Below are 23,958 nucleotides of genomic sequence, written 5' to 3' on the forward strand. Positions count from 1 at the left end.
CGGTTCGAGACAAGCTATCCATGCGATATGCGATGAGCCAGAAACCATGTCAACCGGCTGGCCTGGAGGCATCATCTGTTATTATGCGATCAACACCGGAGAGCGAGCGACGCAAATAATTTTCGGCCGTGTCATTAAGCCATTTCTCTGCTTGAGAAGTTGATCGATGGGGATACATAGCCACGCCAAAGTCTCTGGAGCCGCACACAAAGCCTACACACTGGTCTGGACTAGCGCTGCAGATGTTTCTCAACTGTGAATGCGATGGATATGTACATAAATGCGAGATACCTATCCTTCACCCGCCTGCGGCCAACAAAGCACTAGCCACCCCATTCACCATCACGATACCGAGTGCAATTCGCGAGACGCGATCCGTCCACCAAACGATGCGATTCTTGAGCGATTGGGAAGCGAGGGACGTGGGCTGGAAGGACGACCCGAACACGTAGTCCGTCATGGCTAGGAGCGCGTGATATCCATCAAGCTGGAACGCGGGGACCATGTTGAAGACTGCGAGGGCCGACGTGAGGGATATCGTGAATCTGCAGTGTGAGATATTAGAGCAGCAAGGGGAACGGTACGGCGGTTGCAAGCGATGAGCTTACTGGAGGAATTGCTCTATCATGTACGGGCCGCTGAGAGGGAAGATCCACGCACGGGGTACTAGAACGCCGATTTTGACTTTTGGGCGAATAGATTTGATTAGATTTTGACACACTTTGGCGAACACACGCCATCAATAAGACAGATGATGACTACACGTACCGCCTTCCCACACTTCCTGCGGATCGCCAAGGAACGTGACCGTGCGGGTGGATGCAGGGTCGCTCCTGTCTTTACGTATGCGTAGTTGAAGAACTTTGATAGACGGATGTGGGACATACGGCGTGATACATTTTCCATGCGTGTCGTTGTCGGGTCCTGGTGCACAGTCTTGGCTACCGCTGCAAGGAAGTGACTTTTCGATGACAGAATGCAGCGGTAGGCATGAAAGCTGGTTGGCATCTGGCGCCGCTGTGAGATTCTGAGAGACGGCTTCGGTACTGTTTGGAGATGATATCAATCGGAAGCATTGATCTTTCACGTCCGGGGGACCAAGGGGCTGCTGGATCGAGACTCTGCAGCATTCCAGAGGTTTTGCTGGGAAAGACCCACCCTTGAGTACTTTGATACCATGGGCACAAAGGTATGCAACTGAAAACCTACCACTTCGGATCTTCTCTGAGACACACCAACCCTTGGTCTCAATCCGCGGTTGCACAGCTTCATTCCAAAGGGTGCTCTCCCATCCATTTATACCGTCCATGATCTGCTCCTCATTCAGCGCGAAAACCATTGCACCAGGAGCAAGGTGGCCCACAAACGGGGACTCCGACATGACGTTCAATACGACGACACCTTCGTTCACGGTCATGTATGCTGGTGAGAGGACAGCAGCCAAGGTATATAATCCTACCACAGCGGCGATACCCAGTACCACATTGTGGAAGACGCCGGCGCAAATGATGTTCAGTTTCTGAAGCGGGGCAAGGAGGGAAAGGCTTGGCTCATGCAGCGAGACGAATGCGCCCGGGTATATCGCTGCAAGGAACAAGCCAGAAGACTGCACTGGTGTCTTGTATCTGCAAAGGCGCAACCATAATCAAATTGGGATCTGAGCACCAGACGTAGCTTCTCCACATACATTATTGCTGCTATTCCGTGCCCAAGCTCGTGCGTTACGCCGGCAAAGAGTAGAGCTCCAAAATAAAATGGTAGGGACGAGATGGGGAGGTTTACGCCAGGGATCTAGATGGTTCACATATGTGAGGGCTTTTCCAATGCACCCGTCCAACGGCAAATCACACCAACCAGTGAAACAAGGCCTGGCCCGGCTACGTTGCTTCCCAATGTCCCACCGGCAGAATAGATCATTGTGGCATTCGATCGGAAATCGACTTCCATCGCCCCATTCCGCGATTCTCTGCCCTGACCGGATGCAAAGCGAATAATCCTCCAGAGCGCGGAGCTACTTCCGTACAGGAGTGTCGCTAGCGCAACAGCCATACACAATGTACCCACGATCGTCCCAACGGCAAACCATCTCCTCCAAAAGCTAGGCCACCGTTCCGCAATCGTTTCGAACGCACGGTTCAAGCGAGTGGTTTCATAGTGAATCTGCCCGAAGGAATGCGTCACGTTGCTGATGATCTGCGCTGCATTTCGATAGGACGAAGACGCGGCCACTCCGCTAGGTGTGGGCAAAAAGCTACTGTTGGTCCCTCTGCGTCGCTGCAGTTTAGGGCTTACAGACTTGCCACCGGCAGTCGGATAGTATCGCAAAAGGAGAAGCCGCAAGACTGCCCAGAATATGAGCACGCTGGAAAAAAAGCCCAGTACTGCCATGCCATTTCCGATGCAGATTCCTTATGAGCCCTCGATTCTAGGACCTTGAGTTCGATACACTCCCACACCGGACTTCAGATTCGAATCCACTTGTTCTTCGTCAGGCTTCTCTTATACAATTGACAGGGGGTGCCTTTCTGGGGTGCTTTTCTGGTACGTAAGACGACGATAAATGAAATTCCAAGGTCACGTGGATCTGATTAGTTTATTTAATTCCCTTTCCTAGTGTACATACATCCCCGAAGGCGAGTTTAACCCACATCGACAATGTCGCCCAGCGTAAGACATCGTCAGTGCCCACAGTCAGATATGCATAGGGTGGAGCCCACAATAGTCGCATAGCTTCCCCGCCAAAACGGTGCACATAGTAACACTGCTCCAACGGACCAGCTATCCGCTGAGCACAGGCCCTCTTGAGATGTTTATTTTTAGAGACACGGAGACCTCGCGGACTCACAAGATGCCTTCCCAAACTTAGATACGCCAGCCGAGGAGTAAACCGGCTCCTGGCAGCTTATTTATCTGCGCCTTGGACAGGCTCCTCCGTGGCTTTTTCTATTTAGGTTTCCGTACACGCCATTCGAAAATCGCCACTGCAGCATACCCAGGAAGGAAATACTCACAACGCACCGCAATTTCTTCCCCTCCTACTCACAAGTTATCGAACAAGTTATCAACTCTGAAGCCATGGCAACCATGCAGGAAAGCAACCAGAACCTCCCTGCGGGGGTCGATAAGGGTTTCGGGAAGATGGTCTCAGGTATGTGCGAAGAAGTCGTTGACGTGAGGTCGATTCAACCGTAGTGATTTTTTTCCGCTGCGATGGTTCCCTTCACAGATTTGGGAAAGAAATTGTCACGGCGCCAGGGAGTAGACGAGCTCGTGCAACGCAACATCATGCGCGAAGACGAAGCGCAGCCAGGCGTGTCGAACTACATCATACAGCAGAAAGCATCGTTGGAGGCCGAAAAGACGAAGGATACCCTCAACCGCAAAATCGGCAACCGGCCCGCATCGGTCGACCTGAAACTCCGCAACATCCTGCGCGTCGAAAGCAGCGATAACATCCAGCAGCTAGTCGATGATGCGGAGGGAGGGTCGACACCGGTGCAACCGCTCGATTTGCAGCGGCCCATCAATTTCGAGGAACGAAAAGAGGCGATGAAGTCGATTCTGAAGAAACGTCCTGAGAAAGAAGCGTTGGAGGAGCTGAACATTCTCAAGAACACTTCGGTCGACCCATCATTAGCCGCGGCGCAAGAGAGGCTGCGCAAATCGCAGTTGGCGGACACGTTGGATTCGCGTTTGCGTGATCGGCCGGATGTCGATCAGCTTCGAGAGCGACGAATCTTGAACTTCGCAGAGACGGTTGAGGTCCTGCCGACGTTCAGGAAGTCGGAGTATAATCGCAAACCGGACGGGAACGCTACGTTCAGGAAACTTACGCCGCAGATGAAGGTTCAGATTCGTGAGGAGCTGAACACCTTCAAGAAACACGAAATGCCGGTGCACGAACAAAGTAAGCACCCATCATTTTGTGGGACAGTGCGTTGCAGCGAATGTGCTCACATCGCGTCCTGCTTCCTTCACCAGGTCTACGCAATACGTGCTTCCATTGAGCGAATCAACATTCATGGCCATTGCAGGTTAGATTTGTAATTTGTAGCCCGTAGCGATTTTGCCGAGTAGTATAGAGTCTGCGGACACAGACATGCGACGCTTTTTTTGGGATCCCTTTGGGCTGTGCTCAAAATATATCAGACTTTCTAGACTTTACCATCAGTGTATCGTACGGATGCATCGTAGTAGAATCTGTTTCGGGAAGAACCCTAGGCCTCGAATTTTTGAAAGTACGGAATCCAAGCTTCGTTTGACTGCCAACAACGCATCCGCTAAATTTCGGCAATATGTTTATCTATTAATTACGAATACAACGAGAACGCAGCTATCCTACGAGTTCAGAAATGCCTCAAGCAAGAAAAACATAATGGTGCTCTGACATCCCGTCCATGTAGCTCTCGGAACGGCCCCACTAAATAACCCCTTGATGCCGTTATCGCGGTAAATGCCCTTATATGCGCTCCACGCCGTGTCGTAATATGGGTGATGTGATGATTTTGGTAGTGATGGTGTTGCCACTGCTGCGGCTGCTACTGTTCCTATCGGTATGGCGGTAGGCAACGGTGGCGCGGAGGGTGAGTGGAGGTGGTGGAACTTGCTGTGTTGCTTGCTTTGGGTCTGGAGGTAGGTCTTGACAACGTCCAGAGGAGTTGTTAGGAGGCCTGCTGCGAAACCGGCTGATGCGCCAGGGATGATGTCGCAGCGGACGATTTCGGAGACGCCGGACCCGCGGGGTCCGTAGGTTCGTATTATGAATCCGCGGATGGTTTCTGAGCAACAAACACATGTTAGCCACCGCCCCAAGCGCTGTGGGAGTCGAAGCGAGGTTTCTCGTCAATAAAAACGCTCTGCCGTCCGTACCATATAATGTAAACTGCGCGGCGGTGAACGGGATATCTCTCCCCATCGTTGTCCCCCATCCATGAAACAAGCTCCCTCCCCGCGATACGCTTCGCAACGCGTCCATATCCGACCGATAATTATACCTCGAGAGGCTCTCGGGGTTGTTATACCTGCCCTGCAACTGCATCCGCGTTTTGACGAGCTCTGATGGGACGTAGAAGACCGAGGCAAGCAGTTCGGCGACAGTTGCTGCAGTGAAATAGCTTATTGTCTCGTTCACGTCGGCGTCAATGAACTTTCGCTTTAGGCTTTCGTAGCTTGCAAAATAGAGGGTAGTGGCGGCTAGAGACCCTGATCCTGCGGCTCGGAAACCCCCGAACAGTCCTGATCGCCCTTCAGCTGAATAGATCGTTCGCAGAGCTTGATACGTTCCTATTGGGGGGGAGATGGCCGCGAAGGCAATCGACGGTCAGACATTCCTTCCTGAATCGCAAGGTCCCAGGCCCCCCCTCTCCGAATGACGGCATTAACGAAAAAAATTGACGAGAGAGAGCACGCCCTCACTAACATGCCATTGTACTTTCTTGTTCCTGGCGATGCTCCATCCTTTTGCTATTTGTGATGAAGACAATGTCAGAACGGAGCTGGAATGGATGGTTACGTTCGTTCGAGCGTGTCTCCTACCATTCTAGTCTTGACCGTATCCAGAGGGTGCATTATACAGTCCGCTATGCAGCCGGCTAGTCCTCCACTTATTACAACCTGGTGCGTGAATGCAGTGGCAGTAAGCGACGAATCCGCGGACACCATATCGAGAACCCCACTACGGCCAACTTGGTCCTACCTTGGGTATGGGCGCTCGGGCTGCAATGGCCCCATCAATCGTAGGCGTTTCCGCAGGTGAGCTCAAAGTATATGCACCACGCCTAGAAGCCAATGCCATGTCGGCGGTGGATGGGATTTCCAACCTCTCCATCATCTTGGGGCCTGCTGCTCCGCAGAGCAGCGAATTGGTGGAAATGCGACAGCGGAGTTCTTTCGATAGACATCAACTGTGATCCGACAGCGGATATGCGTGGAGCTATCCAACACGGCTGCAACACTCCTTCGATTGAAGTGGTGTTTGGTTTCCGCACAGTCTCTTTTTCGACGCTGGGAAATCCACCTCCGCTCTCTGAACGGCTGTCGTTGCTGGAGAAGTCCGTGACTTTCCTTCTCAAGATGGTGATTTCCGGAGACAGTTCGGGTGGGAGATACCCTGCCAGCGAGTATATGGGTGTATGAGCCGACTATGGGTATGTGTTATAGGTCGCCTTGTTGAAGTGGCATTGGCGGTTGCGGAGGTCCCCAGGGCAGCAAAAGAAAACGTGAAGGATTTTTGGCCTCCCGCAGTCCGCCACGTCTGTTTCCGCGTCTTCGCGCATTGACATCGACCAGTTGGCCTTCGACATTCCCGGCTCTGAATTCCCAGTTTCCCAGTCTGCCCATCTCAGAGAACATGGGCGGCTCCTACCCACCCAAACGCCGGCGTCACAGCCGTAGCCGCAGCCGCAGTCCCGTCCGACACAACAGGCGCGACAAACCAAGATCTGACGATCACCACCGCCGTCGATCACCCTCGCCCGTACAAAAGCGAAGTCACTCCTACTCGCGCGCTGACGACGACCGCAATCCTAGGCATGAAGACGACAGGAGACGACCGAGTAGCTCCTCCTCACGGAAATCCCGCGCTGATTCGGTTGCCACGGTGTCGTCAACTTCGTCCTCTTCAGAGTCGGATTCGAGTCGCGGCAACCGAAACTCGCACTCACATACACCCACACGAAAGCATCACACAAAAGATCATCACAAGGAGGAGGGAGAACACAAAGATGGGAAATATCGGCCGTCCCGTCACGACAAAGAGAAAGAGAAGTCTAAAAGCAGCAAGAAGAAAAAGGAAAAACACAAATCGAGACATCACAAAGAGAAGAAACATCACCACCATCACCACCACCCGATTTCAGCGACAGGAATACTGAGCTTGGTAGAAAGCGAACTGACAAAGACGCCGCTCGCGCCTGCAGCTTCTTTGAAACCCAGCAGCTCGGAGTTGAACAATCATGGGTTGGAAGCTGTACATCACAGCACACGGGATGTAAAAGATGGTGAGCGTGGGAGGACAGCGGCTCATGGGAAAGGACGACGGCCGGTAGCGGCGCCGCAGACGCAGGCAGAGTATGAAAAGGAGCAGAGCCATGTGCGAGAAGTGTTTGATCCCCTGAGCGGCCGAACAAGGTACGAAAGGTCGTTTTTTTCATGTGCATTTTACTTTGGAGGGCTTGGGGATGAACCCACATTGAAGTTGTCCCTTCGTTGCACTTTCCTTTCTTTTGCGTCACATTCTGGTTCGCCTACACTCACCTCTTGTGTTTCCATTCCCGCTCATCCTTTCGTTCTGGAGACTTGTCAAGGGCTCGGGAGAGATCATTGAACGTATCGTTTCGAGAGACGAACATTTGGCGATCAACCGCACGGCGACTCAGACTGACGGGTCGCTCTATGCGAGAGTGTTGGGTCAAGGTGGAAGCTAGCTGGTGCGGTCGTCAAAACTTTTGTGTAGGGCGTTGGGGCGATGGAATCTGGAATGTACTTTATACCTTTCGTGGAGTGGCAGTGCATCATCAAAGTGCCATTTGCGTTTCATTGAACGCAGTCTTATTTGTGAGTTTTCAAACGGGTAACACTAAACATAAACCCCTATTGCCGCCTGCCCATCATAGCTGCTAACGTAGTGATCCGGCTGTTGACGGCAGTTGCCCCCTTGCCCCCCGCCCGGGATATGCACTATGTCATGTCGGAGACAGAGTATGGATCCCACGGCCGTACCCCGTTCGTCATCCACTCCCTTCCCCGCGCGTCGTCCAAAAATGTGTGGATCCTCGTCCAGACCAACGTCGCCTGCCCAGAAAAATCTCTCTCCTGATGTTGGGGTTTACTAACGAGATATTCCACCTGCAATGACGGTTGCACATCGACGAAGGTGATGGGCCGTCATCACCGGGCTGCGCAGGAGGTACGCCAAAATCGGAAGAGTATCAGGATGCTGTTCGGTGCTCGAACTTTCCCGTGGCAAAAACAGAACATACCGCGTTTCTGAACGCAGTAGCGTGCGTCCACTCGACGCAATGTTGGACGAACCAAAATATTCGTCGGCCCAAGCAGGCCTGAAACCATTACACGTCCGAAACCCCACTAGCTTTTAGGCGGCCGTCCCCTCCTCTTCTTCACCACCGGCTCTCCCTCCGGCATCACTTCCGAAGAAGCCGATAAAGTAACACGCCGACTAGCACTCGTTGGCGAGGACGGCAGCGATGCGGAGCCTGTGCGCAGTTTGAGGCGTTTTGTTGGCGGATGTGGTGTCGATGGGGTGGTAGAGGCAGAGGCGGGTCGAGAGGTGGATGAGGATGTGGACGGAGGTCTGCCTAGCCTGGCACCGTATTTCCGGTTTGGAGTGGAAGTGAAGTGTGCGGTATCCGTTGGCGACTGGACAGCTGCTGCGGTTTGACTCGATATACGGCGCTTCCGTGAATGTGAACTTGGCTCCCCAGATGTCGTCCAACCGGCATCCCTCGCGGTAGACGTCAACGAACCAACCCCGCCCTCCAAAGCCGGTACATCTCCCTCAACAAACACTCCCTCCCCACCCACCCCCACATCCCTCCACTTCTTTCGTCGCTCCTCTAAGATTGTGGCCGCCTCCCTCTCCACCACCTTTTCAACCCCCTCCAAAGCCTCCATCCCAAACTCCGCGCGTCCCGCCTCCACAACCTCCCTCAACGGCTCGTACACATCCCTTCTCAACGCATCCAGCTCCGCGCGTCGTTTTATCTGCGCATCCTGCAGCGCGGTTGTGCGTGACGCGATGGTGGTTAGATCGGAGGTGATGGATGCGAGATGGGAGAGGAGGAGGGTGCGTTCGCGTTTGAGGGTGTGGGCTGCGCCGGAGAGTTCGGCCAGGAGGGTGTCGGTGTGGTCGAGGGCGCGGGTGAGGGAGAGGATTTGGGTAACGTGTGATTGTAAGGTGGTTTGGTTGTCGCTGGGGAAGATGACGTATGTGATGAGCGCCGACTCGATGACCTTCAGGCATATACAACACACTTACTGCAGCTGCTTCAAGTCCTGCAGGCGGCGAAAGGCGGTATCATCCGCCCGCTCCACGTTTTTGCCTTTGTCCATATGTGGCGGTTCGGTCTCACCTTTCCTTTTTGCGCTGGCGTTCCAGAAGAGGGCTTGACGTTGGCGTTGCGTTGCTCACCCCAGACGCCCTATTTCTGCTGTTATCCTTGCTCTTCCTGTTGCCGCCGATGACAAGGAGGCCATAGACAGTTGAGCGATACACGGTATAGATTGGACGTAGCTGGCCCGTCCTCGTACGACAAAAAGGCACGTAACGTGGTTGGGAAACGAGGATTTTTGATGGATGGATGGAAAGAACAGCCGGCGAAAAGGACACACCTCACGCACGCGTAACTTCGCATTCCATTCGGACGACGTTGGCGCTGCGTCCGAATGCATCATCAACTTCCCGTCTCCGCGAATTTGGAACTCCTTCTCAACAGCTTCACCCGCTGTACAAATCCGATCTTGCAGCAATCCACCACCAACCCAATCACCCACTCAACCGTCATCATAATGGACTCCTCATCTCCCCGCGTCAACTCGGTAAGCCTCTCGTCCCCCATCACCCAAGTTTTCTCCAGTCTCTCTGACCCACCTCCAGGCCCTGCTCCCAAAATGCAACGGAAAGAACGTCAGGCTAGTCGGGAAGGTGCTTGCGGTAAGCGGAGCCCTTACGTGTATGGGTGGGTGCTCCGTTGTCGAGTGATAAGCGCTAATGGGTACGTATTGCCACATACCAGGTAAATCCAGGCTCAGGCGAAGCCTTGTTTGAGGCATGTGACCAGGGACAGGTTACTGTGCACATGATACCGGTAAGTAGCTCGTCCCACCAAGAGATCGTGGTATAAGCCATGGACTGACGTGGACTGTACTTTTGAAGGGCTCGCCGGTTAGTGAGGCGACTGGGAAGATCGTTGAAGTCCTGGTAAGCGGTTGTGGGAATCGGGAGAATATGTGCTGTGCTTCAAGGGCGGATGCTGACTACATCCTGGACACACAGGGCCGAGTGCAACCAAATCTGTCTATACAAGAGGCCGGATCGACGGTTTTTGAGAAAGGCTGGGGTATGGCAATACGCATTCTCTAATTCGTTTGGACTGTCTCGAGCTGACTATCACACCCAGATCCTACCGCATACAACAAGATGGTGACGGCTGCGATGGAGCATGATGCGCTTTTCGGGTGGTGGAAGTGATTGCGCGGATGTGGAAGGGAATACCAGATGGGTTGTTGAAGTGGCGTATGTGTCGGTGTGGTGGGATTGTTTTGCTGTCGGCGGTAGTACCGGCAACGGAATTTGATTCGGCGTACGGCTGGGGCGATGATCAGTGTTTGCAGTGGGCGCATTCGAATTCTGTGTGCGCGTCGACAGATTGGTATGAATTGGAGAAAACCCCACGGATCCCACATAATACATCCGCTAAAAATGCGGGTGTGTCAATTACTAGTCCACCGAGGAGCCGAACCGAAAAGATGCTACATTACTGCAATGCTACGACTACGTGGGGGGAGAAGGGAAGCAGACTCATACGCCAATACATCTCTGGGGTTGATCATGTGAATATCGAATGTAAAGTAACGGCTGGGAAAGTGCTTTAAATGCTGCTGTTGTTGACGAGTTCGAGGAATTGATCGTAGTCTAGGTGGAGGGTAGGTAGAAAGTGAGCGGTTTGTCATCCCAAAGAAAAGGAAACCTCAGGGGGACACTCACTGATAGTGATCCAGTTGTCCTTGTCCATGTCGATCTTTCTGAATGCATCCTGCATGAGCTTCACTTTAGCCGCACAGCGCATAAAGTCGTCCCACCCAAGTGCACGCTCTATATGTCAAACATCACAACAATCAGTCGTCTCGCAAGCCCAAACATGATCTGTCCGCAAGGCATCCTACTAACCCTCCTGATACCCCTTCGTCACAAGCGAAGTCAAGAACTTTTCCGAAGCAGCAATCCCACACGCCTTCAGCACCTTCCTCAGATCCTGCCGATCGATATGTCCGAACTCAGCCTCATCCACATGATGGTCATTCGCGCGGAAGACTTGGACCCATTCGTTGACGAGATCCCAGAGAGCGGTGAAGTCTTCGAATTTGAAATTCTTGCCGGTGCGGTCGTAGACGTTGAAGAGGATCCGGACTGTTTGATATTCTAGTGGTGGCCAGGGACCTAGTTGGATGTATGTCGAGTTTGTCAGTGCTTTGTCAGACGGAGGGTCGGGAACACGCAAAATTGGTACAAACCATGGTTGATTATGTCGCGTAATTGAACAGCGTTGATGATCTTCAACTGGTGAGGGTCGACCATTGTGAACAGATGCCAGAGCTCCAGGTCAACGCCCTTGGGGATTGGAAGCGGCTGTCCTGGTGGCGGACGCTTGTATACACCTTCATCTGCTACCGGTGGGGCCATAGGCTCATACTTTGCCTGCAGGGCCCTCAGCTGCTGGAGAGTCGCACTCCTTTCATGGTTGTCACGGTTGAATCGCTCGAGAATCTGGGCAATCTATAGGCGAGTCAGTAAAATGCCCCATCTTGGAAGTCGACTGCAGAACGGTAGGTACCTCGGCGTCCTTGGCCTGCAAGGCACGTTCAAGATCGCTGCGAACTCGTTCTAGTCGTGCGATTTCGACACTGGAATCTGCGGAATCCAGCTGTCGCTTCAGTTTTGCGAGTTCGGCATTTTTTTCCTCGATGAATCGCGCCATGTCGGATTTGGATCTGTCTGAATCTTCCAGCTTCTTTTCCGTCACCCGCATTTCTATTTCGACCTCTTTGAGTCGCTTTTCCAAGCGCATTTTCTCCTCTTTATCCCTGATGCGATCTTCCACGGTGCCTAATGAAGCAACTTTCTCCCGCAGCTCCTCTTTCTCTCGGTGCTCCAAAGCTAAGATTTGCTCCAGCCGTCTCCGCTCCTCCACCTCGTGGTTCAACCGTGATTCGATTTCCATTGCGGTACCCAATCGGTCTTGTAATCTGCGCTTTTCGTCCTGCTCCGATAGTAGTCTCGACTCGATCTCGGAGGCCATGCCAGCACGCTCAACCGTCCGGTTCATATCCAACTGCAGTGCCCTGAGCTTCTCTTCCAACATCGAGACTGCTTTCACACGTTCGAACTCTCGCTCCTCCAACCTCCTCCTCTCCTCTCGCTCTTCTTTGAGCTTCCGTTCCAGCTCAGCCGAGACACTGGACTCGGCTATCGCTGCTGCAGTTGCGTCATGTGAGGGATATGCAGCCGAGGTCGTCGTCGACGGGCGAGAAACAGGTGGGGAGGAATGAGGGGATGCTGCAGGATACTGGCTGAACGAACTACTTGGTTTCCCTATGCGCAAAGGGAGGACGCGGAATTAGTGAAGTTCATCGAGTAAACGGTTATCGGGAGTTTTCCCACGCCCACCAACTAACCATATGGCACGTTAGCCGGACTTGGGTAAGACGTAGTGCTGCCGTACGGCGCCGTTGTGCCCGGGAAGTGGGGAGCGTTTCCATAAGGCTGGGCGGTGGGGATACCGCTTGCGCTGGGAAAGGCCAGGTAGGACTGACTTGCACTTGGACTTCCGTACGAGCCCTGGTGTTGGAGGGGTGGGTGTGGGAGGGGCCTGTTGTGCTGCTGGGAGGGCATTGTGACTGACTGGCTGGCAGGTGGATATGGGCCGGAGTACCGCCTATCGTCGGTTCGTGGCGGGAGTGGCGGCTGGTTGTGGTAGCTCATGTCGGGCAGGGCCTTTTATACTGGGTTCTTCGTGGGAAAATGGGACGAATGCACCTCCCAAGACCGGGAGCGGTCAGACAGAGTGCCAAGAACTTCTGGGCGCAATTGCCAACAAGTCGCCGTTGCGTAGCCCTAACTGCGTATGACAAGGCCCTCACTTGCACAGCCACCCAACGTTTTCGCTCGACCAGGCGAGAAACGGTTTGGGAGCAAACGCTGAACGCATCGCACCCCGCGACAGTGTCCAACAGTCATGGCAGGTGCACTGCAACTTCAACATATAGCTCGGGCTGGGAAGGCTGGACTCTTCCGGTCGTGGGTTGCCCCAAGTAAGTGCCCCCCACGATCTCCATTTATCGCAACTTCAAGTTCTAACAGAAAACCGCTCTCTCAGAACCAGCATGCCGACCTCACCTATGCGCCAGTTTCCGAAGTCTCAGCGTATCACCATCCCCTACCACCCTTCACCGTCATACGCTATTCCCCCCAACTCTACGCTCACTCACCGCCGCCTTCCCTAAAAACGCATCACCACAAGCACCGTTGCAAACACGCAGCGTGAGTGAGTGGCAACGAACAAAGGTTGCGTCGAAACGCAAGACGAAGAAGTATAAACTGAAGAACCATGGTGGGGCCGTGGCTAGGTACGTGTTCAGAAGTCCTAACTGAATGCCCGTTTCCCCAACACCAACATAAAAACACGAAACAGGTGGATGGTCTCCGGCGACGGCACGTTCAAGCGCGGGCAGGCAGGTCGCCGCCACTTGAACAGCAAGATGCGGGTATGGAAGCGGAAATCGAAGAAGAGGAGAGTGTTGGCCAACACGACACAGAAGAAGCTGTTGAAGAAACTCGTGCCGTATTGGAAGAAAAAGTACTTGCGATGAAAATCCGATGTGGGAACGATCGCTTCGAATGAAATTTGGTTAGCAGGACGTAGAATAGAGTAGCCCGCTTGCGGGAGGGAGATGCATCGGAATGTTTCCCGCCTTGATGGAAGGTCTTCTCGTCTGCGGCAGAACATCACCGGACTCGAAGGCATCAGGGAAAGCAATCGCATCATTTGCGCCTGAAAACGCATCCGGACAGAGATGCAGATTCTCCTCCACCCGGCAGGATAGCTGGGGGTTTCTGATAGCAGTGCAGAGGCTGTACATCACCATGACTATTTAAAACCAACACATATATACAATCCAATCTGCCGTACACAATACTACGCCGCTACAGCCCCGCAAGGATCTTTTCCTCTTTATCCCTCCTGCCCTATATACAAGATCACTCCGCCTTTCCACCCTCACCCTTCCCCTTATCCGCCTTCTCCGCCGCCCTCTTCCCCACAGCCGCCCTCTCAGCAGCAATCTTCTCCGCTGTGCTCTCCTCATTCAGTATATCAACCTTCTTCGCCATCGCGGCGTCCGCCTCCTGGTCCCCGTGATCCTCCAAGAAGGCGACGACGACGTACGCAAAGACGACGAGATTGGCGACGATGACGGCTGAGATTGCGCTGTAGTTTTGGTTTCCTGAAAAATATCACAGTTGGTGAGGATATATATGTTACGTTTTTGTTGTGCTGGAGGGGTTGCGTACCATTGTACAACCGATTCAGTGTCCCGAAATACGTCGCAAGCGGCAGGAAGAACAGAAGGAACGAGAATATTACGAGTTTTGCTATCACCGCCCTGCGCAAAGCCTCTAACCGTTCAGCAATCGTACTCGCTATCAAGGACAAATTGAAAGCAAGACCCACCCTGATATCCTCGGCCCAAGCGGAACACGTGGCGGAACGGGGACGACTGGTTTGGTGGTCGTGCTGGATGCGAGCGCGGAAGCCTTGGCCGCCGCCGCTGGCCGCTGGCGGATGCCGGTTGTGTCTGCCATTCTGTGAGAGGCTTTGGATGCTGGTGTGTGGGATAACTTGGACAATTGAGGGAGGTCTCGCGATCTTTTGGACCCGCGGTTTACGGAACGCGTGGAGCCTTCATCAATGGTTGGGAAGGCCTCGGCCTTGCAGCAACCCATAAATATAGCACAGGCCCGTAGTTCTACGCCCTACGAACTTAGATACGAACCGAATGCGTATCCGCAGGCTAACGCTCTCTCCCAAAAACGACTGACCAACTCCCACATCAACAGAGGGTAACATCGAGCCCTACGCGACGAATGGCCCTGTGAGCTTCGATCAACCAAAAAAATGTGACAGCTATGTACAAACGAAGAATATCAATCGAAATGCGGGCGGACCACCACCTAGACCGGTCGGAACCTAGAGGATCACGGAATCAGAAACCACATCACTAATAACCCACCATCTCACATCCAACACACAATACTCACAGCGGCAGGAAATTCCCCACAATCGCCAATGGCACATCAAAAATATCCCTTTTAATCGTAAAACAAAACGCACACGGCACCGGCCGTCCACTCGGCGACACCAGCGTACACGTCGTCATCATACTCTGCTGCGAGTTATCAAACGCAATCAGGCTGAATTTCTCCCAGTAATCGACCGCGGACGCGTTGTCCATTAGTTCGTAGATGTAGGTTTTTTTGGTAGTGGAGCTGCCGAGCAGCTGGTCGCGTGACCATTGCGTGAGGATGGAGAATTCTTTGCCGACTAGCGCGATTTCGCCCGTGCGCCGCCAGACGACGGTGGGTGTGCCCGAGAAACCTATCAGCTTGTCGAATTCCTGGAAGTGGGACAAAAATCGTGAGAACGGTCCGCCGGATTTCTGGGAAACCGCCTTATTGCGCTCGTTCCCTCACCATGATAGTCCTCTGGAAACACTTCTCCATAAACACCAGATCCTCTTCCGACAAGTTCATAATCTGAGCCATAAACGACGGTCTGAATTGCGCCAGCGCCCGACAAATCCTCATAATATCGTTCTTCTCCATCCGCTCCTTCACATATCGCACGAGGTAATGGAACCCTTCGCGATAATCGTAGGGCTGCAACACCGATTTGTACACGGCAGCCGGCCGATTGTCCCTGTATGAGTTCTCCATCGGTTGGTTGGGCGACATGCTTGTGTGCAGAGCCATGTTGTTGGCGGGCATGCCCTGATTATATGCGTTCGGCTGCTGAGATGGATGTTGATGCTGGTGTTGGTGTTGTTGCAAGTCAGTGGGTTGTCCCAACATATCGCTCATCGAAAAGGTGTTTGGGTCGCCCATAGGTGCCGTGCCCAACATATTGGAGAGAAAGGAGTATTCCAGGTTGACCGCCTCCGATCCGAAATTGAAATCGGACGCCATTGGGAAGTTGAGTAATGCGTTTGGTGGGACGACATTCGGCACTGACTGTTGTATGGATCCCAGTCCTGATATTGCTGGCTGACTCTGTTGTTGCGCCATGTTTGGCACTACTGGGAGGGGTAGAAAAGTGAGACGCAATCCCACAACGCAAGATATGACACACTGCTCGTTCCGCTCGAGATCTCTCTGTCGCTCCGTGCGATCGGCTCGGCTCCCGCCTGTACCAAATCTACCCGGGATGATTCCCGTTTGCTTCCCTCGTACTTGCCCTCCCTATCACTCGCTGCCCACATTCGCTCCAACTCCCACCTCACTAAGTGTCAACCCCACTTCCGCAAACCACCACATACCTTGGTATCTAACTCCAGCGGGTATATGTGGCGGCGCCTGTTGCTGCTGCTGCTGCTGCTGATTCGAGTACTCAAGTTGAACCGGTGGCGGTGGCGGCGGGTGCGGTATGGACTGCGTATGCTGCTGCTGGTTATGTGGTGAGACCTGCTCCTGTTGGTTGAGTGTTGCGTGCACGTCGGGTGGCGTTCTGTCTTGTTGCGAGGTTGCGCTCGATTGGGGGGCGTCGAGATCGTCCTCTGTAACCAACATTTGTAGACGACGGAGGTATCAATGCCAGAAGCCCATTCCGGAGAGGTGGTGTTACCCCCGTACACAAGCATTCACTGTCAAGGCCTCCGCAAACCTATCCCAAGTTCAAGACTCACCGTCAACGTCCAGCAGGTACTTTGCCTTTTTCCTATGCCCGTCCGCACAGGTATCCTGCAGCTCCCGCTTTACACACCTGCTGCAAGGTCGCTCTATTGTGAGCAGAGAAGGTGTTCAGATTCATAGTCATCATACATATGTGGGAATATAGGGTACGCCAACTCACGGTCGTCACAGGTCAAATGCGCCTTTTGGCAATGGCCGCAGGCTCTGGAGGCCTTTTTTCGTTTGCTTTTGCTGTTTGCGGGTTCAGGGCTTGTTCCCTCAGACATTGCAGCGTAGCCCACTGTATTTTTTTCCGTTTTGTCCGTGGGTCTCCGAAGGTGCCCGCAGCTGGTGGGGTCGAGAGGGGTGTTCCCGGGAAAGTCCGAGTCGAGGCAGGAGTCTCGGTGAGTGGTGGTCTGGTTCCGTTCTGACACAGACGCCTTACAGTAAGCGGCGGGCGCGTCGCCGTTTGCATCTGGAGTTCTGGACCCCTATGGACAAGACATACATAATCTTCACTTTTGCCAACGACTGCACACTACCACGATACCGCACAGACGAAAGAACAGGTTATATGGACTTTGAATACAGTTATGTACAGAGCCGTGTGACATATTCATACACAGAAACATTGCCACAGAGGCACTATGAGGTCCATCTCCATATGAAACCAAACCAAAATTGTATATACACTCCCATCTCTCCATCAACTATTCATCATCCCTCGCCGCACCTCCATCTTCATCTTTTCACCGCCACCCCACACAACACTTCGTGGCTTCACCCCATACGCCAGATCGCGACGCCCAGCGGATATCCCATGACATTGCGCGCACTGCGATGGTACACGTCATCGTCGTCGTCGCGCCGCTTCACCCATACCTGCCTGCCGCCGGGCGTTTTGGTGAGAGGTGCAAGTCGCGGTGGCGGTGGCAGTGGCTGTTGTGGTTCCTTTTGCGAGGCTTTTGGTTGTCTTTGCGGGGTTGGGGATGGGGATGGTGAGGCCTGCTTCCGTGTATCCTTTGCCGACTTACGCGTAGCATTCGAACTGGATGATTTTGTTATAGCAGGAGTTGTGCGTGGCGGCGACGTTTGCGGTTCTGACCGCGATTTGGAATCGGAATGTAGCGCAAGGGATGGCGCCCCTATTTTCTTTTGCGACAAATGTGGTGATAGAGGTGAAGCAAGCCTGTCGAGCTCCTCTCCTTTTCGATGGAAGTTGACCTTCGGGGTCTCATTTCTGCTCATGCTGCTGCTGATGGGGCCATCGTCAACAACAGTCGCCAATTCTTTCGCTTTAGACGCCGGATTTTTCCTTCTCTTTGGGACCACTGACGGCTCCCGTGCTTCGTCCGCCGTTCCAGCCGTCTGCCCCACTGAATCCAACTCTGGCGGATGTCGTGATGCACTGAGATTCTCCTCCACCCGTGCATCCTCCGGGACCTTCTTCTTATGAGACTTCCGCTTCTTTTTTCCGTTATCTACAACTGGAGGCGGTGCAGGGGGCAAAGTGGCCCAAGAATAAGTCTTCCCTCCTGCCGCCGCCTGCATGGCGATGCGCATGTCTTGCGGGTCCGCTGGAGCCAGCTGGGCAAGCCGCTGTTTCTTGCTAGGGCGAGCATGGTGGTGGTGGTGACTGTTGTTGGCGGATGGGTTGCTGAGGGACGGGCGACGCTGCGACGCGTAGACGGGTGGGGATGAGGAACCGGTGGCAGGTAGTTTGCTGGCCATTGCAACGAAATGCGTGCAGTCACACCAGCCTGCGATCAGATAGTTATGGATAGTTCCATTCGGATCGAGGGACTCGTCACTGGGACTGAGAGCTGTGGTGTTGACGTTCGGAAGCACACTGGAGATGCAGGCGGAAAAGGGACGGCCAGCACTTGGGCAGTGACAGTACTGCAGTGAGTCACACTGGCTGACGTAAGCTGTCGCACAAAGAACTCCATCGCAAACTGCACCTGCGAAAAAAGGGCTTCTTGGTCGCAGCTGGAAACACAACCCTCCATTTCCCCAACCAGTGCACTGCAGACATGGACGACTTCTTCATAGCTGACCCGGACGCTCCACTGCCCTCCCGCAACAAGCGCAAGCGGCAGTTTGCGGAGCAAAAAAGGGCGGAAGAGTCCGCCGCCAATAAGCGAGGAACAGCGAAAAGGGCAGGCCGGCGGCGAGGAGAGGGCAACGATGACGACGACGACAACTCAGACCACGAAGTCGGTGGTGCCGAGACGGTCGACGACATGGACCTCGTTGGTGACCGTGGTGCGGCGCTCGAAGAGTCGGAAGACTCGGAGGCCGAGCGCGAGAGCGCCGCGCAAAGGCGTCTGAGGCTTGCCAAACGCTACCTCGCGAAAGTGAGGGAGGAGGCCGGTGCCGACGACGGAGAAGTGGACGCTGCCGATTTGGACAGAGATATTATCGCAAATCGGTTACGAGACGAGGCACTCGAGGCGGTCGGAAGACTGCATCGCCCGATTGCGGAAACGTTTGCGAATGTCGAGAATTGGGGGGACGAGTCCCGGGTTAGGACGTTCAAGAGTGCAAAGAAACCACATGCGCTACCTGTTACGGCTGTTACCGTCGCAATACCATCTGGAACACATCATGTACCGTCGTCAACATTACCGGCAGGATACAAGGACACATATATTTACTCTGCCTCCAAGGACGCTTCGATTGCTAAATGGGACTTCTGGACCGGCAAGATGGTGCACCTGGTGCCTGGTGGACTCAAGCCCACAAAAAAGCTAGTCGCAGCCTACGGATCTAAAGTTGGGTCAAAGCATGCCGGCCACAATGAACACATCCTTGCCATCGCAGCTAGTTCAGATGGCCAATACTTGGTAAGTAGGGGTGGCTCCGTTTGACTTCGTGATGTTAGCGTGTGGCGGATACTGAAGAGTTGTTGGGGGTTTGGAAATTGCATCTGGTGGATTAAATCGAAGAAGGGAGCGAACGTTTGCGCTTTCGATGTGCGAACTGTTCCTCCAACTGGCGGTATCAATCGATACCTGCCATGTTTAGCATTCTTCAAAATCGAAATATTTCGCGCTTTGAGTCTGCATGATCATTATCAGTTGATTACCCAGAATTGTGCTGCGGAACATCTTGCATCTTACCTTCATGATTGATGAATGGAAGCATCGACACTCACAAGTTTTATCTGCTCCGAACTCCAGGCAACAGGCGGCCGCGACAAACAGATCAACGTCTGGTCCGTCCCCCAAAACAAACACCTAACGACCTTCAAACAACACCGTGACGCCGTCGCCGGTCTCGCATTCCGCAAAGCCACATCCAACCAACTTTACTCCGCCTCCCTAGATCGCACCATCAAAGTCTGGAACATCGACGAAATGTCCTACGTAGAAACCCTCTACGGCCACCAAGACGAAATCACCTGCGTCGACACCCTTGCCCGTGAGCGATGTGTCACAACAGGTTCGCGAGACAGGACAGTCAGATTATGGAAGATCATTGAAGAAAGTCAGTTGATCTTCCGGGGTGGTGGTAGCGCGACCCACGAAGCCGCTGGCGAGGATCTGGTGGTTATGGACGGCCTCAAGAAGAAGGGCCCTGCGAAGAATGAGAAACAGGTTGGCATGGCGGGCGGGTCTTTGGACGCGGTAGCCATGCTTGACGAGGAGCATTTCGTCAGTGGAAGCGATACGGGCGCGATCTCTTTGTGGAATGTGAACAGGAAGAAACCGCTGTTTACGAAATTGAAGGCGCACGGTGTAGGAAGCAAGGCGGTGCCTGGGCCGGCCCCTGGCTCGGCTGCTGGCGTTGCGGGTGCTGCTGGAGATGATAAGGCTGCTGATGCGGTCGACAGCACGTCCGTCTGTGGCGCCATCACTTCGCTCGCGACGGTGCGGTACTCGGACCTGTTTGCGTCTGGGTCTGGGGACGGCTATATCAGGCTGTGGAAGGTGGCGGATAGCAAGAGGAGATTCAACCTCATCGCCGCTATACCGATGGTGAGTTCATAGCTCCGTCTCCTGAGTCAATTTCTTACTCCTCCAATCCATCTTCGCATACTGACTATTCCCTTGCAAACCTCAGGCCGGCTTCATCAACTCCCTCACCTTCCTCGAAGCCCCCTCCCTCCCCACCAACCCCGTCTCCTCCACCACCGACACCTCCAACCCCACTTCCTCCACGACCACCCCCACAACCCGCCTCGACCGAGCACGCGCAGCTCTCGCATCCGGCGCCCTCTCATCACGCTCCTCCGCATCCCAGAAAGATACCCTGTACCTCGTCGTCGGTGTCGGACAGGAACATCGGCTAGGCCGGTGGTGGAGGTATAAAGGGGTGCGGAATGCGGTGAAGGTTGTTACTCTGGGCAATCTGTGACGAAGTCATCGCATCCATTTACATATGGAAGGGGCACATGGGTTTGGCTGATGATGGGATCGGCGTACCACCAGTTTTGTATAGATTGCAATTATCAGCATAGCAACATAGCATCGTGTAGGCATTCTGAAGCATTATTGTATAAATTAAAACCATTTGAAAATCTACATCCCGTACGCTCTGGTAAACTAAAGGATAATCATGATTGCGATTACTGATGGCCAAGTAGTGCATGTCACGGGGAAGGGCCAACATGCAAAAGGGGAGTTGCGGAGGATGGCTGTTCTACTCCGCGCACCAGCTACTGAAACATAAAGAGGTACCACCTACCCATCGCTCTCAGAGATGTGCAACCCCACCACCTCATCGCCCTCCTGCACTTTGTTGGCGTGGTCATCCACCTCTGCATCCACCTCAGCGTCTTCGACAGGCGCCTCCTCCTCAAGTTCCTCAACAACGACCTCTTCTTCTTCCACAGCTCCTTCTCCTTCAGCGTCTTCTGCCTCAACCTCTTCCTCATCAGCGTCTCCGTCGACTTCTTCATCAAAAACATCTTCGGCCTGCCTGCTCTTCCTCCTCTTCCCCATGGATTCCGCCGTCGATGGCGGCCACGATTCCCTCCACGCGCGCAACCTCTCACTGGTTGCTGCGATGCGGGTGTCGGGCGTCGGTGACACGTTGCTCGAATGCGACGGCCCTTGACAGTCAGAGCGTCCGCAAGGTCTTTGCACCTGCGCGTAAAGTCCAGCACTTCCTGAGCATGGACCTTCTGCGCAGGCTCCAGCTCGTTCTTCATTGCGACCATTTTCGGTGGTGGCGGCTCTGGCTTTGGTGGCAGCGTCTGCGGCAGCTTGAGCCTTCGCATTTTTACGGTTCTCCAGTGCTGCGAGGCGCTCGCTTATTGCTCCGAAGAGGGCCTCGACTCCAGCGGGGACGGCAAGGGACTGGCTGGTCATGCTGTCCTTCTTGGCGGGGAGCGGCGTCCATCTGCGGTGGGGTGGTCTTCTTGGAGGCACCGACAGCAGCGTCCTTGTCGGTGTGATCTTGGCACGCGAAGGCAAAAGCACCTTGGAGGACGATGCTTGCGGGGGACCGTAATTGCGCCAGAATGCGACTTTGGTCGGCGGCGTGGTGGCGCGCTCTTTTCCCTTGGCGGTGGGTTGAAAGTAGCCTCGGCCAACGGCCAGCGTGGTCCCTTTAGGCCAGGTCGACGGCCAGACCTTGGGAGAGACATTGCGGGAAGCCACCGAGGTCTCTTTGGGCAAGGTCGACGGCGAGACCTCGGGAGAGACCTTACGGGATCCACCGAGGTCTCTTTGGGCGAGGTGAAGGGCAAGACCTTGAAAAAGATCTTGATGGCCTTCCCGTTGGCGGCAGCGGGAGCAGTCACTCCCATCTTTCCCATCTTCGCAGCAAGATCCTCCCAATCGGTGGCGGGGAGGAAGCCGGTGGCGGAACGCGTGCGGGGTGGCGACGGGGTTCGGGAGCTGCGTTGGGGGCTGGTTGTTCCGATCCTGTTTGCGATGAAATGTACGGAAGCGTAGTTCCGGTATAGGTATGTTCGTCCGATGCGGAGCTTTCGAAGGATATGTGGTCGCAGTCATCATGATACCGTTACGGACGTCGTACGGCTGACTCTGTTCGGTTTATCGCTTTGCGGATTGTATTCTCGGCGCTCTCGTCTTCGGAGAAACCCGAAAATGCATACTCAACCCAAGGAATGTGGGGGGCATTTTAACAACCAGAACGCAATAACTCGGTGCATCTGTTCCCACAGAAGCTGTACGGATTCAGTCCATTCGGGTCTGAGCTTGAGTGGATTCCATCCACAGCAGTAAGATTCCTTGAGGCATGGATCGCTGAAGGCTTAGGGAAACCCTGGGGACAGGATGATCGCTCACCGTTATGCCTTATGCGAACTTCCACGATGCTGATGAGTTCCTCAGAGAGCAATCGTTCCTTCGCAGCCCTCTGCATCGCAATCCTGTGACGGAGCCGGAGAGATGCGGATTTTCGCCGCAAGGTAAAATCCCACTCGTTCGCAAACTCGAAGCATTCGCCCCATTCTGACTGCAATGAGGCGAATGCCTCGAGTTTGCGAAACGTTGGTTTGCGGTTGCAATGACGAGTGTGAACCGCCCAGCCTCCACCCAAAGAAAAGTCTTCTCGGAGGTCGCTGTCCATGCGCGTGTCCATACTTTGCCTAAGTAAACGTCATCTCCGGCTTGTTTCCCAAGGCCATTTTGTCCAGTTCCCTTTCGCGTGAGTGACTGTCGAAGGAATTCGCATCTTCAAAGAGCTCCATCTCCGACGAATCTGGCTCCTCCTTCCTTTTTGCTGCGATTTTAAGGTTGATGACCTTCTCAACCAGCCGCGCCAATAGTCCTTTTGATAAAGCCATCGCGTCTCCCGGTGATGTCATATATTTGGAGTGGCCCTCCATTCATGAGAGTAGATATGTTTGCATTGGCACACGGCTGTAAGGCCCAGATGCACGGAGTCGACATGCTGTATCATTGACGCACTCTTGGTGAATGTCTCCGAAATTCCTTATGGGTTCACTCCCAGGTGCACGGCGTTGATATGCTGCGTGAGGTTACTGCGTAGGGTGAATGTCCCAAAATATCCGTCACAGGTACAAGCAACCTTCAAGCCCAGATGTTTCGCTTTGATGTGAACTTGTAGCCCGTACCCGGACTTGGACGTCTCATCACAGCCTTTGCAGGGACATTTTTGTCGGTTCGAATTCGAGGGCTCACGTCCCATATGATGTTACGTTTGCGAGCTTTTTCTTGGGTGTAAACGTCTTATCACAGCCTTTGCAGGGAAATTATTCTTTTTCGCGCGCCTATGCGTGGTAGTGGTCGCGGTTTGCCATTCCGTCGCTGTGAGATTGAATAGGCGTCGCCGGCGTTTGTCCC

At 53.9% G+C, this 23,958-nt stretch overlaps 13 protein-coding genes across 13 annotated transcripts; 5 read left to right on the plus strand and 8 right to left on the minus strand.

Annotated features, from left to right (window-relative positions):
- Nucleotides 1-129: 129 nt before the first annotated feature.
- Nucleotides 130-2,517, minus strand: EV422DRAFT_340826 (peptidase family M50-domain-containing protein). The gene is made up of 6 exons (XM_053066456.1): nt 1,855-2,517; nt 1,688-1,791; nt 1,210-1,625; nt 769-1,143; nt 609-684; nt 130-545 (listed from the first exon to the last, which is right to left on the minus strand). The coding sequence occupies exons 1-6, from the start codon at nt 2,386-2,388 to the stop codon at nt 299-301; spliced, it is 1,752 nt and encodes a 583-aa protein (XP_052920770.1). The 5' UTR covers nt 2,389-2,517; the 3' UTR covers nt 130-298.
- Nucleotides 2,518-2,902: 385 nt separating this feature from the next.
- EV422DRAFT_340934 (uncharacterized protein) lies at nt 2,903-4,249 on the plus strand. Its single transcript, XM_053066459.1, has 3 exons — nt 2,903-3,148; nt 3,227-3,907; nt 3,982-4,249. The coding sequence occupies exons 1-3, from the start codon at nt 3,076-3,078 to the stop codon at nt 4,005-4,007; spliced, it is 780 nt and encodes a 259-aa protein (XP_052920771.1). The 5' UTR covers nt 2,903-3,075; the 3' UTR covers nt 4,008-4,249.
- A 1-nt stretch (nt 4,250) lies between these two features.
- Nucleotides 4,251-6,284, minus strand: EV422DRAFT_340855 (mitochondrial carrier domain-containing protein). The gene is made up of 5 exons (XM_053066457.1): nt 5,696-6,284; nt 5,536-5,613; nt 5,424-5,463; nt 4,870-5,283; nt 4,251-4,778 (listed from the first exon to the last, which is right to left on the minus strand). The coding sequence occupies exons 1-5, from the start codon at nt 5,828-5,830 to the stop codon at nt 4,339-4,341; spliced, it is 1,107 nt and encodes a 368-aa protein (XP_052920772.1). The 5' UTR covers nt 5,831-6,284; the 3' UTR covers nt 4,251-4,338.
- A 1-nt stretch (nt 6,285) lies between these two features.
- Nucleotides 6,286-7,755, plus strand: EV422DRAFT_341142 (uncharacterized protein). Its single transcript, XM_053066460.1, has 2 exons — nt 6,286-7,128; nt 7,196-7,755. Exons 1-2 carry the CDS (start codon nt 6,350-6,352, stop codon nt 7,422-7,424), a joined length of 1,008 nt encoding a protein of 335 aa, XP_052920773.1. The 5' UTR covers nt 6,286-6,349; the 3' UTR covers nt 7,425-7,755.
- A 45-nt stretch (nt 7,756-7,800) lies between these two features.
- On the minus strand, nt 7,801-9,193 carry EV422DRAFT_340800 (uncharacterized protein). Its single transcript, XM_053066455.1, has 2 exons — nt 8,996-9,193; nt 7,801-8,929 (listed from the first exon to the last, which is right to left on the minus strand). Exons 1-2 carry the CDS (start codon nt 9,067-9,069, stop codon nt 8,086-8,088), a joined length of 918 nt encoding a protein of 305 aa, XP_052920774.1. The 5' UTR covers nt 9,070-9,193; the 3' UTR covers nt 7,801-8,085.
- A 332-nt stretch (nt 9,194-9,525) lies between these two features.
- EV422DRAFT_572397 (replication factor A protein 3) lies at nt 9,526-10,207 on the plus strand (the record flags this gene model as incomplete). The annotated part of the gene is made up of 6 exons (XM_053073117.1): nt 9,526-9,555; nt 9,614-9,670; nt 9,753-9,824; nt 9,893-9,937; nt 10,013-10,076; nt 10,137-10,207. The coding sequence occupies 6 exons, from the start codon at nt 9,526-9,528 to the stop codon at nt 10,205-10,207; spliced, it is 339 nt and encodes a 112-aa protein (XP_052920775.1).
- Nucleotides 10,208-10,607: 400 nt separating this feature from the next.
- Nucleotides 10,608-11,419, minus strand: EV422DRAFT_501999 (uncharacterized protein; the record flags this gene model as incomplete). The annotated part of the gene is made up of 4 exons (XM_053068240.1): nt 10,608-10,651; nt 10,724-10,831; nt 10,907-11,176; nt 11,251-11,419. 4 exons carry the CDS (start codon nt 11,417-11,419, stop codon nt 10,608-10,610), a joined length of 591 nt encoding a protein of 196 aa, XP_052920776.1.
- A 1,398-nt stretch (nt 11,420-12,817) lies between these two features.
- Nucleotides 12,818-13,914, plus strand: EV422DRAFT_548085 (uncharacterized protein). The gene is made up of 3 exons (XM_053071638.1): nt 12,818-13,047; nt 13,113-13,362; nt 13,428-13,914. Exons 1-3 carry the CDS (start codon nt 12,972-12,974, stop codon nt 13,603-13,605), a joined length of 504 nt encoding a protein of 167 aa, XP_052920777.1. The 5' UTR covers nt 12,818-12,971; the 3' UTR covers nt 13,606-13,914.
- Nucleotides 13,915-13,993: 79 nt separating this feature from the next.
- EV422DRAFT_572400 (uncharacterized protein) lies at nt 13,994-14,596 on the minus strand (the record flags this gene model as incomplete). Its single annotated transcript, XM_053073118.1, has 3 exons — nt 13,994-14,238; nt 14,306-14,397; nt 14,466-14,596. The coding sequence occupies 3 exons, from the start codon at nt 14,594-14,596 to the stop codon at nt 13,994-13,996; spliced, it is 468 nt and encodes a 155-aa protein (XP_052920778.1).
- Nucleotides 14,597-14,819: 223 nt separating this feature from the next.
- Nucleotides 14,820-17,106, minus strand: EV422DRAFT_340883 (uncharacterized protein). Its single transcript, XM_053066458.1, has 7 exons — nt 16,860-17,106; nt 16,693-16,785; nt 16,327-16,563; nt 15,485-16,086; nt 15,053-15,408; nt 14,931-14,981; nt 14,820-14,867 (listed from the first exon to the last, which is right to left on the minus strand). The coding sequence occupies exons 1-6, from the start codon at nt 16,963-16,965 to the stop codon at nt 14,966-14,968; spliced, it is 1,410 nt and encodes a 469-aa protein (XP_052920779.1). The 5' UTR covers nt 16,966-17,106; the 3' UTR covers nt 14,820-14,867; nt 14,931-14,965.
- A 129-nt stretch (nt 17,107-17,235) lies between these two features.
- EV422DRAFT_548089 (uncharacterized protein) lies at nt 17,236-18,517 on the minus strand. The gene has a single exon (XM_053071639.1). The coding sequence runs from the start codon at nt 18,407-18,409 to the stop codon at nt 17,459-17,461; it is 951 nt and encodes a 316-aa protein (XP_052920780.1). The 5' UTR covers nt 18,410-18,517; the 3' UTR covers nt 17,236-17,458.
- Nucleotides 18,518-18,660: 143 nt separating this feature from the next.
- On the plus strand, nt 18,661-21,200 carry EV422DRAFT_341358 (WD40-repeat-containing domain protein). The gene is made up of 3 exons (XM_053066463.1): nt 18,661-19,524; nt 19,861-20,658; nt 20,744-21,200. Exons 1-3 carry the CDS (start codon nt 18,712-18,714, stop codon nt 21,035-21,037), a joined length of 1,905 nt encoding a protein of 634 aa, XP_052920781.1. The 5' UTR covers nt 18,661-18,711; the 3' UTR covers nt 21,038-21,200.
- Nucleotides 21,201-21,363: 163 nt separating this feature from the next.
- On the minus strand, nt 21,364-23,233 carry EV422DRAFT_510272 (uncharacterized protein; the record flags this gene model as incomplete). The annotated part of the gene is made up of 2 exons (XM_053068915.1): nt 21,364-22,613; nt 22,939-23,233. The coding sequence occupies 2 exons, from the start codon at nt 23,231-23,233 to the stop codon at nt 21,364-21,366; spliced, it is 1,545 nt and encodes a 514-aa protein (XP_052920782.1).
- Between the last annotated feature and the right edge of the window lie 725 nt (nt 23,234-23,958).

Source organism: Fimicolochytrium jonesii, assembly GCF_025526975.1.
Source record: "Fimicolochytrium jonesii strain JEL569 chromosome Unknown EV422scaffold_45, whole genome shotgun sequence".
Taxonomy (NCBI): domain Eukaryota; kingdom Fungi; phylum Chytridiomycota; class Chytridiomycetes; order Spizellomycetales; family Powellomycetaceae; genus Fimicolochytrium; species Fimicolochytrium jonesii.

Excerpts from the sequence above, each read along its gene's own strand:
- EV422DRAFT_340826 (XM_053066456.1), bottom strand. The coding sequence starts at position 2,388 with ATGGCAGTACTGGGCTTTTTTTCCAGCGTGCTCATATTCTGGGCAGTC. Across the intron at positions 1,792-1,854 it reads GGCCAGGCCTTGTTTCACTG|ATCCCTGGCGTAAACCTCCC; the intron begins GTTGGTGTGATT and ends TGAACCATCTAG. Across the intron at positions 1,626-1,687 it reads CACGGAATAGCAGCAATAAT|ATACAAGACACCAGTGCAGT; the intron begins GTATGTGGAGAA and ends GCGCCTTTGCAG.
- EV422DRAFT_340934 (XM_053066459.1), top strand. The coding sequence starts at position 3,076 with ATGGCAACCATGCAGGAAAGCAACCAGAACCTCCCTGCGGGGGTCGAT. Across the intron at positions 3,149-3,226 it reads TTTCGGGAAGATGGTCTCAG|ATTTGGGAAAGAAATTGTCA; the intron begins GTATGTGCGAAG and ends TTCCCTTCACAG. Across the intron at positions 3,908-3,981 it reads AATGCCGGTGCACGAACAAA|GTCTACGCAATACGTGCTTC; the intron begins GTAAGCACCCAT and ends TTCCTTCACCAG.
- EV422DRAFT_340855 (XM_053066457.1), bottom strand. The coding sequence starts at position 5,830 with ATGATGGAGAGGTTGGAAATCCCATCCACCGCCGACATGGCATTGGCT. Across the intron at positions 5,284-5,423 it reads AGGAACAAGAAAGTACAATG|GAACGTATCAAGCTCTGCGA; the intron begins GCATGTTAGTGA and ends CCCCCCCAATAG. Across the intron at positions 4,779-4,869 it reads CGCGCAGTTTACATTATATG|AAACCATCCGCGGATTCATA; the intron begins GTACGGACGGCA and ends TTTGTTGCTCAG.
- EV422DRAFT_341142 (XM_053066460.1), top strand. The coding sequence starts at position 6,350 with ATGGGCGGCTCCTACCCACCCAAACGCCGGCGTCACAGCCGTAGCCGC. Across the intron at positions 7,129-7,195 it reads CCCCTGAGCGGCCGAACAAG|TTGTCCCTTCGTTGCACTTT; the intron begins GTACGAAAGGTC and ends CCCACATTGAAG.
- EV422DRAFT_340800 (XM_053066455.1), bottom strand. The coding sequence starts at position 9,069 with ATGGACAAAGGCAAAAACGTGGAGCGGGCGGATGATACCGCCTTTCGC. Across the intron at positions 8,930-8,995 it reads CAGGACTTGAAGCAGCTGCA|CGACAACCAAACCACCTTAC; the intron begins GTAAGTGTGTTG and ends CATCTTCCCCAG.
- EV422DRAFT_548085 (XM_053071638.1), top strand. The coding sequence starts at position 12,972 with ATGGCAGGTGCACTGCAACTTCAACATATAGCTCGGGCTGGGAAGGCT. Across the intron at positions 13,048-13,112 it reads CCGGTCGTGGGTTGCCCCAA|AACCAGCATGCCGACCTCAC; the intron begins GTAAGTGCCCCC and ends CCGCTCTCTCAG. Across the intron at positions 13,363-13,427 it reads CATGGTGGGGCCGTGGCTAG|GTGGATGGTCTCCGGCGACG; the intron begins GTACGTGTTCAG and ends AACACGAAACAG.
- EV422DRAFT_340883 (XM_053066458.1), bottom strand. The coding sequence starts at position 16,965 with ATGTCTGAGGGAACAAGCCCTGAACCCGCAAACAGCAAAAGCAAACGA. Across the intron at positions 16,564-16,692 it reads GTACCTGCTGGACGTTGACG|AGGACGATCTCGACGCCCCC; the intron begins GTGAGTCTTGAA and ends TGTTGGTTACAG. Across the intron at positions 15,409-15,484 it reads GTTTCCAGAGGACTATCATG|GAATTCGACAAGCTGATAGG; the intron begins GTGAGGGAACGA and ends TCCCACTTCCAG.
- EV422DRAFT_548089 (XM_053071639.1), bottom strand. The coding sequence starts at position 18,409 with ATGGCCAGCAAACTACCTGCCACCGGTTCCTCATCCCCACCCGTCTAC.
- EV422DRAFT_341358 (XM_053066463.1), top strand. The coding sequence starts at position 18,712 with ATGGACGACTTCTTCATAGCTGACCCGGACGCTCCACTGCCCTCCCGC. Across the intron at positions 19,525-19,860 it reads GTTCAGATGGCCAATACTTG|GCAACAGGCGGCCGCGACAA; the intron begins GTAAGTAGGGGT and ends TCCGAACTCCAG. Across the intron at positions 20,659-20,743 it reads TCATCGCCGCTATACCGATG|GCCGGCTTCATCAACTCCCT; the intron begins GTGAGTTCATAG and ends TGCAAACCTCAG.